Source organism: Pantherophis guttatus, chromosome 8, assembly GCF_059756535.1.
Source record: "Pantherophis guttatus breed Tessera chromosome 8, ASM5975653v1, whole genome shotgun sequence".
Lineage (NCBI taxonomy): Eukaryota > Metazoa > Chordata > Lepidosauria > Squamata > Colubridae > Pantherophis > Pantherophis guttatus.
The window spans coordinates 55716495-55729274 of NC_142070.1; the positions used below are offsets into that span (position 1 = coordinate 55716495).

Consider the following 12780-nt stretch of genomic DNA (forward strand, 5'->3'; position numbering starts at 1 on the left):
GACTGTCGCAAGCTCAATGCGATCACAGTACGGAATCAGTACCCGCTCCCATTCCTTAATAAACTCATTGAGTGTCTCCGCCAGGCCAAGAACTTTACTAAGTTGGACTTGTGGGGAGCCTATAACCTTGTCCGAGTTTGAGTGGGAGATGAGTGGAAGATGGTCTTCCAGACATGCTATGGTCATTGAGTACACAGTCATGCCATTCAGATTGACCAACGCACCAAACATGTTCATGTATTTCATGCATGATGTCTTCCAAGATCTGCTGGACCGGTTCATGGTTGGATGATATGCTCATTTATTCATTCTTTGTGCAGGAGCAATTGGACCATGTCCAGCAGATCTTGCAGCACCTGCGAGCGAACCACCTCTTCTCCAAATGGGAGAAGTACCAGTTCATGCAAACCACCATTGACTTCTTGGGCTATCACATCTCGCCAGAGGGTGGGGAGATGGACCAGGAGAAAGTGGAGGTGCTGCAGCAATGGCAACCCCCACAGTGGGTGCAGGACATGCAATGTCTGTTGTGGTTCACCAACTATTTTCAGACCTTTGTTCCCCATTTTGCCACCCTGATCTATTTGCTCAAGAAAGGTCAAGTTTCGATGGGAGGCAGAGGAGCAAAGAGCCTTCGAAGCCATCAAAACCACCTTTGCTTCTGAGCTCATTCCCAAGCATCCCGATCCATTACGGCCGTTTGTAGAGGAGATCTAGTGGAGATGGATGCATTGCATATAGCCATTAGTGCCGTGCTCCTCCGGGCCTACGCTCCTATTATTCCAGGAAGCTGGTGGCAGTGGAAAGGAATTACATGATCTGGGACAAGGAGCTGTTGGCAGTCAAAGTCGCCTTCGAGAATGGCAACACCACTTGGAGAGAGTCCACCATCAAGTCGAGGTCCAAACTGACCATCAGAACCTGGAGCACCTATGGACAGCCAGGACACAGAATCAGCAATGGGTGTGACGGTCATTGTTCTTTGCTTGGTTCAACTTCAGGGTGACGTACTTCCCTAGCAGATGGAATCAGCATGTGGACACCCTGTTCCATAAGCCTGAATTCACCCTGGAGGAGGACAAGATACCACCTTGAATGGTGATCTCTCTGGAATGGTTCATGGCTACCAAGGAGCCTGTGGACCTAAGGGCCAGGATTCGGGAGGCGCAACAGCTGGATCCATTTGTGAAGGCTCGTCATGAGTTGACTAGCAATGGGAGGGCTGTGATCCTGTGGACGTATACAGAGGACCTGTTGCACTTCCACCTCTATGCTCCAGGGGGACCCCCCCCCCATGGCATTGTCCTGCATCAATGCTATGATAGCCTGGTGGCAAGCCACTTTGAGGTCTTTAAGACATTGCATCCCCCTCCCTGATTCTCACACGATAGTAGGCTTCTCATAGGTCCAACTTAGTGAATATGTTGCCTTTGGGCTAGTACAGGGGTCTGCAAGCTTAAACACTCAAAGAGCCATTTGGACCTGTTTCCCACAGAAAACATTGGGATCCATAAAACCCGTCCCGTGCCTGACTATTTCTTGAGCGGCCACAAAACTAGCATATGTAGTTGAATTAAACGTTCTGTTTTCTTCTGACACTTCTCTTGGATTTATCCATGGTTGGCCTACCCAGGGTTGAAAAGGTCAATAAATCGTGTGCCGGCGGGTGTCGCACATTGGCAGTTGTGACGCATATTTTGAGTGACAGAGCCGCAGCAGAGGGGTAAAAGAGCCACATGCGGCGCCAGAGGTGCAGGTTGCTGACCTCTGGGCTAGCATATTCTTCATCAGGAGGAAAGGGTAGATGTTTATTCCCCTATAATCCACACAGACGAAGAATCCCGTTCTTTTCATGAAACTGGACAGGGGCTACTACCCATGGTTGGGCTGGTTGAATGATTTTGGGGGCAGATTTTTGTCAATGAACAACCACAGTTCATCTAACTTGCTCAGAATCATTGGATACAGCTTGCTCAGAATCATTGGATACACCAATTTAGCCATGAGTAGGATCTCTATGGCACAGTCCGTTGGTTGCTGAGGGAGGAGTTTGTCAAAACCCTTTTTTTCTTTAATACCTCTCTTAAGTCCCAATACTCTTTGGGGATAATGGGGAGGTCCTTTTCCTGCTCTGTGCCACCGCCATCAGGAGTTTGTCTTCCAGATTCCTTCTTGCTCTCGGGGAGGATAACTCATTCAGATTTTTAGGGTCTCCTCCAGTTTACATAAGGATTCCATTTCTTTAGCCGGTCCATCCCTGAGGCCACTATGAAGCTTAAAATCTCTAAGTGAGCCCCATTACCTCCAGTCTCTATAGCCATTGAAGAAACTAGGACCCAAGTTTGTGGGGCCCTTCTCAATTAAGCGCATCATTAACCCACTAACTATACAGCTAGACTTGCCCAAATCTCTTCAGCAGATACATCCCGTGTTCCACTGCAGCTTATTGAAACCTGAAGCCATTTCTCTCCTTAGACATAAGATTCTACCTACCCCTGAGCCATTGATGATCAAGGTGGAGCAGCATTTTGAAATCTGAGAAATCCTAGATTCCCGTAAACATAGGGAAACCCTTCAGTATTTAGTAGCCTGGAAAGATTTCCTAACAGCGCAGAATGAGTGGGTTGACCATCGTCATGTTAGAGCCCCTAAACTTTTAAAATACTTCCACAATCAGTATCATGACAAACTCAAATGACATTTCTCCTGTTTTATGCTTTTTCTCTCTGTTTTGTTGGGGGAGGATGGCTTGCTGGCATTTTACACATAATTTTGCTTTTGCTGTAACCGCTTGGGAATTGTCTTCGGAGACAGAGCAGACTTCTTCCCAGCTGGTTCCAGCCTGGTTTCTAGGCTGTCATGCCCTGAGAGTGAACCATTATCTGCCTAGCATCTCAGTGTTCTCAAAACAATCTTGTGGCATCATATGCGCTGCCAGTGGACTGGTCGGGGGGGAGGGTTGAGTTTAGGGACACAAAAGAGCTGCTTTGAAGTTTGTGTGGGGTTTTTCAGATTTCGCCTGACTTTATTACAACCACACACTCTCAGTTCTTTTGATTCAACTCAATGGAGTCAAGAGTTTGGCTTTCCTGAAGGCCCAGCTGGGGCAGGTTCTTACAGAATGGATGGATGGATGGATGGATGGATGAATGGATGGATGAGGATCGTGTAAAAATGCTAGGAATTGGATAAGAATTGTGATTGCAATATGATAGCTGCTTTTGGATGTGGATTTTTGTTTTCTAAATAGACAAAATGTTATTCTGTTATATAAGAAGAAAATGTCTGAAGGAAAGATGGTGATACTTGAAGTGAGTTCTGTAAATTTTATAGCTACTGTAACATATATAGAAGGCTGATGATCTGAGACTGTGTCTGAGAACAATATTACCAAATTTGCAGATGATACTAAGCTGGCAGGAATAGTTAACACGCTAGAAGATAGGCTCAAGATCCAGATGTATCTTGACAGACTTGAACACTGGGCCCTATCTAACAAAATGAAATTCAATGTAGAGAAAAGTAAAGTCTTACACTTAGGCAAGAAAAACCAAAAGTGCGCATATAGATTGGGTGAAACCAGGCTTAAAAGCAGTAACTGTGAGAGGGATCTTGGAGTCTTAGTGGACAACCAGCTAAATATGAGCCAGCAGTATGCAGCAGCAGTCAAAAAAGCCAATGCAATCCTAAACTGCATTAACAGAGGGATACAATCAAGATCAAGTGTGGTACTAATACCACTCTATAAAGTCTTAGTAAGAACACACCTAGAGTACTGCATCCAGTTTTGGTCACCACATTATAAAAAAGATGTTGAGAAGAGCAACCAGGATGATTAGGGGACTGGAGACTAAAACATGAAGAATGGTTACAGGAACTGAGCATGGCTAGTCTAGTGAAGAGAAGGACCAGGGGAGACATGATAGAAGTGTTGCAATATTTGAGGGGCTGCCACAGAGAAGGGGTCAGGCTATTTTCCAAGGCACCTGAAGGCCAGACAAGGAATAATGGATGGAAACTGACCAAGGAGAGATTCAACCTAATAATAAGGAGAAATTTTCTGACAGTGAGAACAATCAACCAATGGAACTGCTTGCCTTTGGAAGTTGTGGGAGCTTCATCACTGGAGGCTTTCAAGAAGAGATTGGACTGCCATTTGTCAGAAATGGTACCGGGTCTCCTGCTTGAACAGAGGGTTGGACTAGATGACCTACAAGGTCCCTTCCAACTCTGTTAATCTAATTAATCTAAACACTTCATCTACTGAGTGAAGATTAGGGTCACTGAAGCAGTGGTGGGATTCAATTTTTTTAACAATTCTGTGGGTGTGGCTTGGTGGTCATGTGACTAGGTAGCCATGGCTATGTGCATAGGGACTACTCAAGGGCTGAAAAAAGTCATTTCTGACAGGTCCTCACACTTATGACCATCCTCACATTTATGCCCATTGCAGCATTCTTAACAATCGTATCACTCATTTCACAACTGCATTGCTTCATGTGACCTGGTGGGTGTCGCCAGGTGGTCATGTGGCATTGCTTATTTGCCCTAATGACAGTTCACTGCAATGGTCATAAGTGTGAAAAACGGTCATAAATCACTTTTTCCAATGCCATTGTAACTCTTGTAAGTCAAGGATTACCTGTACAAAAATACAAAAAGCTGTACAAAAATACAAAAATACCAATCATTAGATTAGAAATAACTGCAAACTGGAGTTACAAATCAGGCAGGCACCTTGAGGAATTAAAATAGTTAAAATGCAATGATAACTATCAGCAGCCAATTCTTGCTCATAAAGTGAAACCCTTTAGCAGAGAGATCATTTAAGCTCTCCAGAATGAAGCAAAGGAGCAAATAGAGTATCTGTTGCTTGTTAAACCAATTACCAGAACAAATAGATACAGGAACTAGTCAGATTCCCGAAGCTGCTTCTTTTCAGGAACAGAGATTAACATTTTCCCTTCCAAACAAAGCTGAATAGGAAAAATTATCTCATCACTAAACACAGGATTAAACATCACCAAGCACAGGATTAAACTTCACCAAAAACCAATTTTAGACCAAATGTCAGAAAGGGTATGTAAACTCACGTTTGAATGTCAATCTTTCTAGCTAGCCAATAAGCCTTGCTGAATGTCACTCATCTTGGTTCCTTGTCATTAAAAGCTTCTGCTTCGTTATTCAATTATTTCTTCAAAGTGCTGATCATTGCACCCTGGCTGGAAGAATTCCAACAGGGGAGTATTTCCTCCCAACAGCGGTGTAAAAAGCTTAAAACAACTCTTCCCCTTTTAGAAAATCAAGCAAAAAACAAAACAAAACTCCGAGACGCTCCGGAACTGGAAGTCACAGTAAGTCTAGGTGTACTGCCAAGCATGTAGTAAGGGTTAACGGAGAGGAAGTTTCTGTAAGCAGGGCAATAAAGATTAGGCTAGGAAACAAAAATTCCTTACAGGATTAGCCCTGTAAAGTGGAAAAAAACAAAACGAGATTTTTTTCTAACAACCAGTTCTCCAAATTGCTTAACTACTTAACAACTGGTTCTACCGAACCGGTGTGAACTGGTAGAATCCCACCATTGCACTGAAGCTATGAAAATCTGCAAAGATCAGATGCCAGTGGCTTAGAAAGAGAGCTTTTGCTGAATGTGTTCCAACTTCTTTTTTACACTCTAAACAAATAGTACCTTGCTAAACGAGAACTTCCCTGTTCCTTGTCTGGTGTAAAATTGGAACTTCCTCTCTGGAGTGGTGCCCCTTCCTTGCTTCTAATTAAATTGTGAAAACCTACTGGTTTTGCCAGGCCTTGAATAGAATTTTGTATTTCAATATAATTTTATGTAAATTGCTCTGTTTCATTGAAGATGGTTATGATTATAGTCATATCCGTTCTACATGTAATTAAGCTCAGTATGAAACTTGATTAAACCTTGTATCTCTCTCTCTCTTTCTTTCCTCTGTAGTTGATGATTTTTGGAATCTTTTTGTGCCTGGATGCTTTCCTTTATGTATTCACCCTCCTCCCGTTGCGAGTTTTTCTGGCAATGTTCAGGTTCATCACATTGCCTTGTAGCAGCTTGCGGTAAGTTTTTTACTCTTCCTGCTTTGTAAAAACATGGTTTAATTGTTTATATACCTTGGTCTTAATTTGTTTTTAAGTGGTGTAGTTTAATACTGGTTCTTGATTGAAGAGTCTAACATTTCCAGTTGTTTCAATGATTCACCTGGCTGAGTTCTTTGCAGTTGGCTGAGGACATTTATAGAACTTTAAAAGTGGTGAATGAAGCATTAGCCTCCATAAGTACTTTATCTTGCAAATTGGGTATAATTAAATTACAATTCATTTGGCACGATAGCCTACTGATTTTTCTTTCAAGAGCTACATGTATTTATATCAAATATAAATAAATGTATGCTTAAGATGTCTCTGGTGACATGGCTCTTCTAATTGGAATACATAATCTTTTTATAACACTGAAATAGAGCTTTATAATATGAAAACTATATTTCTCTTTAAGACTTCCAAAATAAGTAAATATCTGAGATAAACTCTGAACTAAAAGTGAGAATGCTACAAACCGAAATATGTTAAATGCAAGAATCTGTGGCTAAGGACTTGTAATTTTCAAATCAAAGTTTGATTAATTTAACAATGTACACAATATAGGTTACTCTGAAGTTGTTCTGCCCCAGCTACAGACCCCAAAGAACGCAGCACACACAAAGTCCGTACAAACCTTAATTTACTAATTAAAGACTACTAATGAGCTTTCTTAGTAGTTGTTCGAACACAAGTACAATAAATCAGTCTTTTCTGAACAAGAGCTGTTAATTTAACTTCATTAACAGCCGACAAGAATTCAAAGAATAATAACTCAGTTCTGAAGCACAGTATTTCAGATAACCGTAACCTTACTGTGGTTGGCAGAATGCCCAGAAGCAATTTGCAGGAAAACTGATAACAGAAAAACAAGAGCCGAAATCAAACGTTTCTGTAATCAAGACTCGAAGGAATGTGAACAAAGTTGTTTCCTGCAAATTGCATCAGTCGTCGTCCTTCCTTAAATAGGCTAGGGGAGTGGCCAATTAGCCCCAAGCCTTACTCTCGAGGAGACCTCCTCCTGAGGAGCCACTCCTGCCTTTTCGCAGCTCTGCATGCTCCTGCATCGAGAAAAGACTCCTCCTCTTCTTCCTCTTCACTTATGGGAGCTTCTGGAGGTTCTGAAGGCCCTGGCTGAATCCCTGCCTCTGGCACCACATCTTCTCCAGCCTCCTCATTGTCCGACTCGAGTGCCAACTGCACAGGCTGCTGGCGCAGCACCACACCAGCCTCCTCACTGTCGGAATCAGCTATTAACTGCACAGGCCGCTGACGGGCCACAACAGAAGTGCACTTTTATTGAGGTGAAAACATTATACCACCATTTGCGACTAGAATTTTATTTTCTTGTAGAATAAGATAGTAAAAAATGTTAAATCTCTAAATAACAATTTATTACCGTGGCTCTTTTTTTGCCTGTCACTAGGTTAAAAATCTATGTGATTATATATATTGTCAGAATTTTTTATTACGTTATAAAATAAGATACAAAATAGGAAGACAGTGAGGGGAAAGAGGGGAAGGGAAGTGAGGAAGGGCTGGGGAAAAGAAAAAAATGTGTTAATGTCTGACTACCTCTGTTGCAGTAAAATAACTGCATCACTAACATCAAACAACAACTTTTTGCTTTTCCATAGTAATATAAACTAGCCATTTCTATAAACACATAGCAGTCTAATCGGTAAAACCTAAAATCAAAGTTTCATTTTTTTCCACCTCAAGCACAAAGCAGTCTCCATGTGGCAACAAAGGTACTTATATTCTTTTCTTTAATCAAAATGGTCAATTTAACCATTTCTGCCAACTCCATCAGCTTCTGTAAGCATTCATCCATGGTAGGAATCAAAATGTCCTTCCACTTTTAAGTGTACAGTAGTCTTGCTGCTGTCAACATATATAACATTAAAGTTCCGAATTTTTTCTCCAACTCTTTTTCCATTATACCCCCCAAAAAAGCTGCTGGTTTCATCTTTATGTTTGTTCTAAGAATTTTCTGTATTAAAATATGAATCTTACTCCAAAATGTCTTTGCTTTAACATATGTCCACCATAAATGATAAAAAGTCCCTTCTTTACTTTTACACTTCCAACATTCATTAGGAATACCGTTATACATTCTAGTTAACTTATCCAGTGTTAAATACTAAGGATACATCATCTTATAAAAAATTTCAAATTCATTTTTAACTAAATCAAACCCATAATCTTTTTATTTAGTTTAAATCTTTCTTTCAGTTGTTGATATGTAAACCAATGGCAAACATAATCTTCTGATTCAAGTTCTTCCCTCGACTTTAATGTAGGGTCACCGATGTTGAAAGATAGTACTTTACTGTACATCCACCAGTCTGGCTTCACCACCATTTCTTTTCTTTAAAAAAGGCTTCCTGGGGGGACACCCAAAGAGGCAGCTTCATAGAGAACCTTGTTGTATATTTATTTGAGACACTTAGTATGGCAAGTCTAGCAAAGTGATTGTTAAATTCAACATTAACTTCAGCTTTATCATACCATAAATAACCGTGTCATCCAAATCTTAATTCATGACCCTCTAATTCAAGTAACCTCTTGTTCTGGAGGTTCAGCCACTCTTTTGACCAGGCCAGACAGCATGCATCAAAATACAATTTCAAGTCTGGTAAACCCAATCCTCTTCTTTCCTTTAGCGTCTTACAATAGCTTGTATCTAATTCTTGGTTTTTTCCTTGCTATATAAACTTGGACATATCCTTCTGCCATTGTTTAAATGAATTATCAGTTGCAAGTATTGGTAATGTCTGGAATAAGAAAAGCATCTTTGGTAAGATGTTTATCTTAATTACAGATTACCCAATAGTGATAGGTGCAATTTGTCCCATCGATATAGGTCCTGTTTAATATCCCTCCAAAGAGGGACATAGTTATTTTGGAACAGTTTTATATTTGTATTTGTCAACATAACCCCCAAGTATTTCACCTTTTTCTTGACCCTAAAACTCGACATTTTAGTCAATATATCACTGTCCTGAGATGATATATTCTTGATCAATATTATTGTTTCCTGTTTATTTTAAAACCCGCTAAAGCCTCAAACTCATTTAATTTTCTCATCAAATATTATATATTATTTCTTGGGTCTTGGAAGAATATAACCAGATCATCAGCAAACACCCTCAATTTATAAACTTCTTTCTTGATACTTATACCCCTTATTGTATCATCTTTCCTAATACCTCTATTCAAAACTTCCAATACCAAGATGAACAGCAGAGGAGACAAGGGGCATCCTTGTCTTGTAACTTTTGAATTTCACATGAGTTAGTTAAATTACTATTAATGACAATTTTTGCTTTCTGTGACATGTAAACTGCTTTAATTCCTTGAATAAAGTTCTCTCCAAAGTCCATTTCTTCCAGCACTTTAAACAAAAAATCAAAATTTAAGTTGTCAAAGGCCTTCTCTGCATCTAGAATTAATAAGGCTACCTGTTTCTCATTTTGATATTGTAAATATTCAATAATATTCAAAACAGTCCTCACATTGTCTCTTAGCTATCTTTTCAGCAGAAAGCTCGATTGGCCATCATGTATATATGATTGTAAAATCTTCTTTAGTCTTTCTGTCAAAACGGCAGCAAAGAGTTTGTAATCCTTGTTTAATAATGAGATTGGTGTATAGTTGTTTGTAACATTTTACTTATTTATTTATTTATTTATTTATTTATTTATTTATTTATTTATTTATTTATTTATTTAATTAATTTTTATACCGCCCTTCTCCCGAAGGACTCAGGGCGGTGTACAGCCAAGATAAAAAACCAACAATATAAAAGTTAAAAAACAATTTAAAATTATTAAATAGTTTGGCCAATAATCTAAAATAAAATAATCCATTAAAATAATATTTTAGGCCAGCCCTGCTTGATGGAATAATAGTGTTTTAAGGGCGCGGCGAAAGGTACGAAGGTCGGGAATCCGACGAATCTCCGGGGGCAGCTCGTTCCAGAGGGCAGGTGCCCCCACAGAGAAGGCTCTCCCCCTGGGGGTCGCCGGTCGACACTGTCTAACCGACGGCACCCTGAGGAGACCCTCTCTGTGGGAGCGTACTGGTCGATGGGAGGCAATTGGAGGCAGAAGGCGGTCTCGTAAGTACCCAGGTCCTATGCCATGGAGCGCTTTAAAGGTGGCGACCAACACTTGAATCGCACCCGGAAGACTACTGGGAGCCAGTGCAGCTCGCGCAGGAACGGTGTTACATGGGAGCATTGAGTCGCCCCCATAATCACCCGCGCGGCCGCATTCTGAACCAGTTGGAGCCTCCGGGTGCTTTTCAAGGGGAGCCCCATGTAGAGAGCGTTACAGTAGTCCAGATGGGAAGTGATGAGGGCGTGAGTGACCGTGCGCAAGGCATCCCAGTCCAGAAAGGGACGCAACTGGTGGATCAGGTGAACCTGATAAAAAGCCCCTCTGGCCACAGCTGTCAGATGGTCTTCTAAAGACAGCTGTGAGTCCAGGCGGACCCCCAAGTTGCGAACACTCTCTGAGGGGGCCAAGATCTCACCCCCTATAGTCAGTGATGGAACCAACTGACTATGACGGGATGCCGGAAACCACAGTCACTCGGTCTTGGAAGGGTTGAGTCTGAGCTTGTTTCTCCCCATCCAGATCCATACGGCCTCCAGGCACCGGGTCATCACTTCAAGGGCATCATTGGGGTGGCCCGGGGTGGAAATGTACAGCTGAGTATCATCAGTGTACTGATGGAAATCCACTCCGAAGCCACGGATGATCTCACCCAGCAGCTTCACATAAATGTTGAACAGGAGGGGCGAGAAGACTGACCCCTGCGGCACCCCACAAACTAGGCGCCTCGAGTTTGTGGGGTGTTGACCTCTGCCCCCCTGCCAACACAGACCACGTACGGTCAGAAAGGAGGAGAACCACCGTAACACGGTGCCCCCCACCCCTAACCCCTCCAATCGGCGCAGCATGATACCATGGTCGATGGTATCAAAAGCCGCTGAGAGATCTAATAGGACCAGGACAGAGGAACAACCCCTGTCCCAAGCCCTCCAGAGATCATCAACCAATGCGACCAATGCCGTTTCCGTGCTATACCCAGGCCTGAAGCCCGACTGGAACGGATCCAGATAGTCTGCCACCACACTCTCAACAACCTTCGCCACAAAGCGAAGGTTGGAGACTGGACAATAGTTTGATAAAACAGCCGGGTCCAGAGAAGGCTTCTTGAGGAGGGGCCTCACTTGACAATCCCCTGGAGCCAGCCTCGTGTAACCTCCCGGGAAGCCAGCACCGACCAGGAGGGACACGGGTCCAATAAACATGTGGCCATGTTCAACCTACCCAGAACCCTGTCCACGTCCTTGGGAGTCACAAGGTCAAACTCCTCCCAGCTAACATTCTCAAGACCCACCTCCATCACCCCATCTGGATCTACCCAGTCGGAGTCCAAACCCTCCCGAATCTGAGCGATTTTGTCATGCAGATATTGCACAAAATCCTCAACCCTGCCCTGCAAGAGGTCTTCCCGCGCTCCTGGATGGAGAAGGGAGCGGGTCACCCTGAACAGGGCGGCTGGGCGATTATCTGCAGACGCAATCAGAGCGGAAAAGTAGCTAGACTTTGCTGCTCTGGTCACCACTAGGTATGTCTTAATATGAGACCTCACCAGTGTTCGGTCAGATTTGGAACGGCTGGCCCTCCAACCACTCTCCAGGCGTCTTTTCCGGCGCTTCATCTCTCTCAGCTCCTCGGAAAACCAAGGAGCCAATTGAGATTGGCGCCGGGTCAGAGGCCGCAAAGGCACAACACGATCCAAAGCCCCAGCAGCCACATCTTGACCCTCCTCTGGTAACAACACCTTGACCCTCCTTTGGTAACAACACAATGTTGGCTTCTTTCCATGTCTATGGTATCTTTCCCCCCTGTAGTATATCATTCATTGTATCACTTAGTGGTTGGAGAAATTCATCCTCAAAGCACTTATAATACTGGCTTGTAAGGCCATCTGGGCCTGGGGATTTACCCGATTTCATTTTTTTTATAAAAAGTTTTTTATTAATAGTACAAAATTTAAAAAAAACATTGGACATAGATATGACATCACTGGTTCCATACATCTTCCGTCACCTTATAATAATATTAGTACTCATATAAACATATAGTTCTTAAGCTTTGTTCACTATTTAAGCATAATATGATAAGATATTAATACTTTTTCCCTTATTTCTGTATATTTATTTATCTCTTAAACATACATTTATCTATAATAACATCTATATTTTTCATCTAACACTATAAATTTGTCTTGGCTACCCTCTTGTTATCTATCCAATCATAAAATTGTTCCCAGATTTTGTAGTACTTAGTTTCGGCTTGAGTTCCAAAGTGAGTCTGTCCATTTCTGCGCTGTTAAAGATTTTCAGTAATATTTCCTCTTTAGTTGGAATATCTTTCTCTTTCCATTTTTGAGCGAAGGCTATTCGTGCCGCTGTGACTATATGCAATAATAAATAATTTGTATCTTTCTTATCTTTTCTATCTATAATTCCCAATAAGAAAAATTCTGGTTTCACCTCTATATCTGTTAGCAAAATTTCTTCCAGCCAGTTCTTTAGTAAATTCCAAAATTTCTGCACCTTTGGACATTCCCACCACATGTGGTAGTAATTCCCAACGG

General features: G+C 42.0%; 1 protein-coding gene across 4 annotated transcripts in view; it reads left to right on the forward strand.

Moving 5' to 3' along the window:
- The window catches only part of TAPT1 (transmembrane anterior posterior transformation 1), a 198618-nt gene that overhangs the window by 93097 nt on the left and 92741 nt on the right, over positions 1-12780 (forward strand). For all 4 annotated transcript variants that reach the window (XM_034442793.3, XM_034442792.3, XM_060686729.2 and 1 more), the window contains one exon: positions 5966-6084. In XM_034442793.3, coding sequence (XP_034298684.2) covers positions 5966-6084 — 119 coding nt within the window. The remainder of the gene's footprint in view (positions 1-5965; positions 6085-12780) is intronic.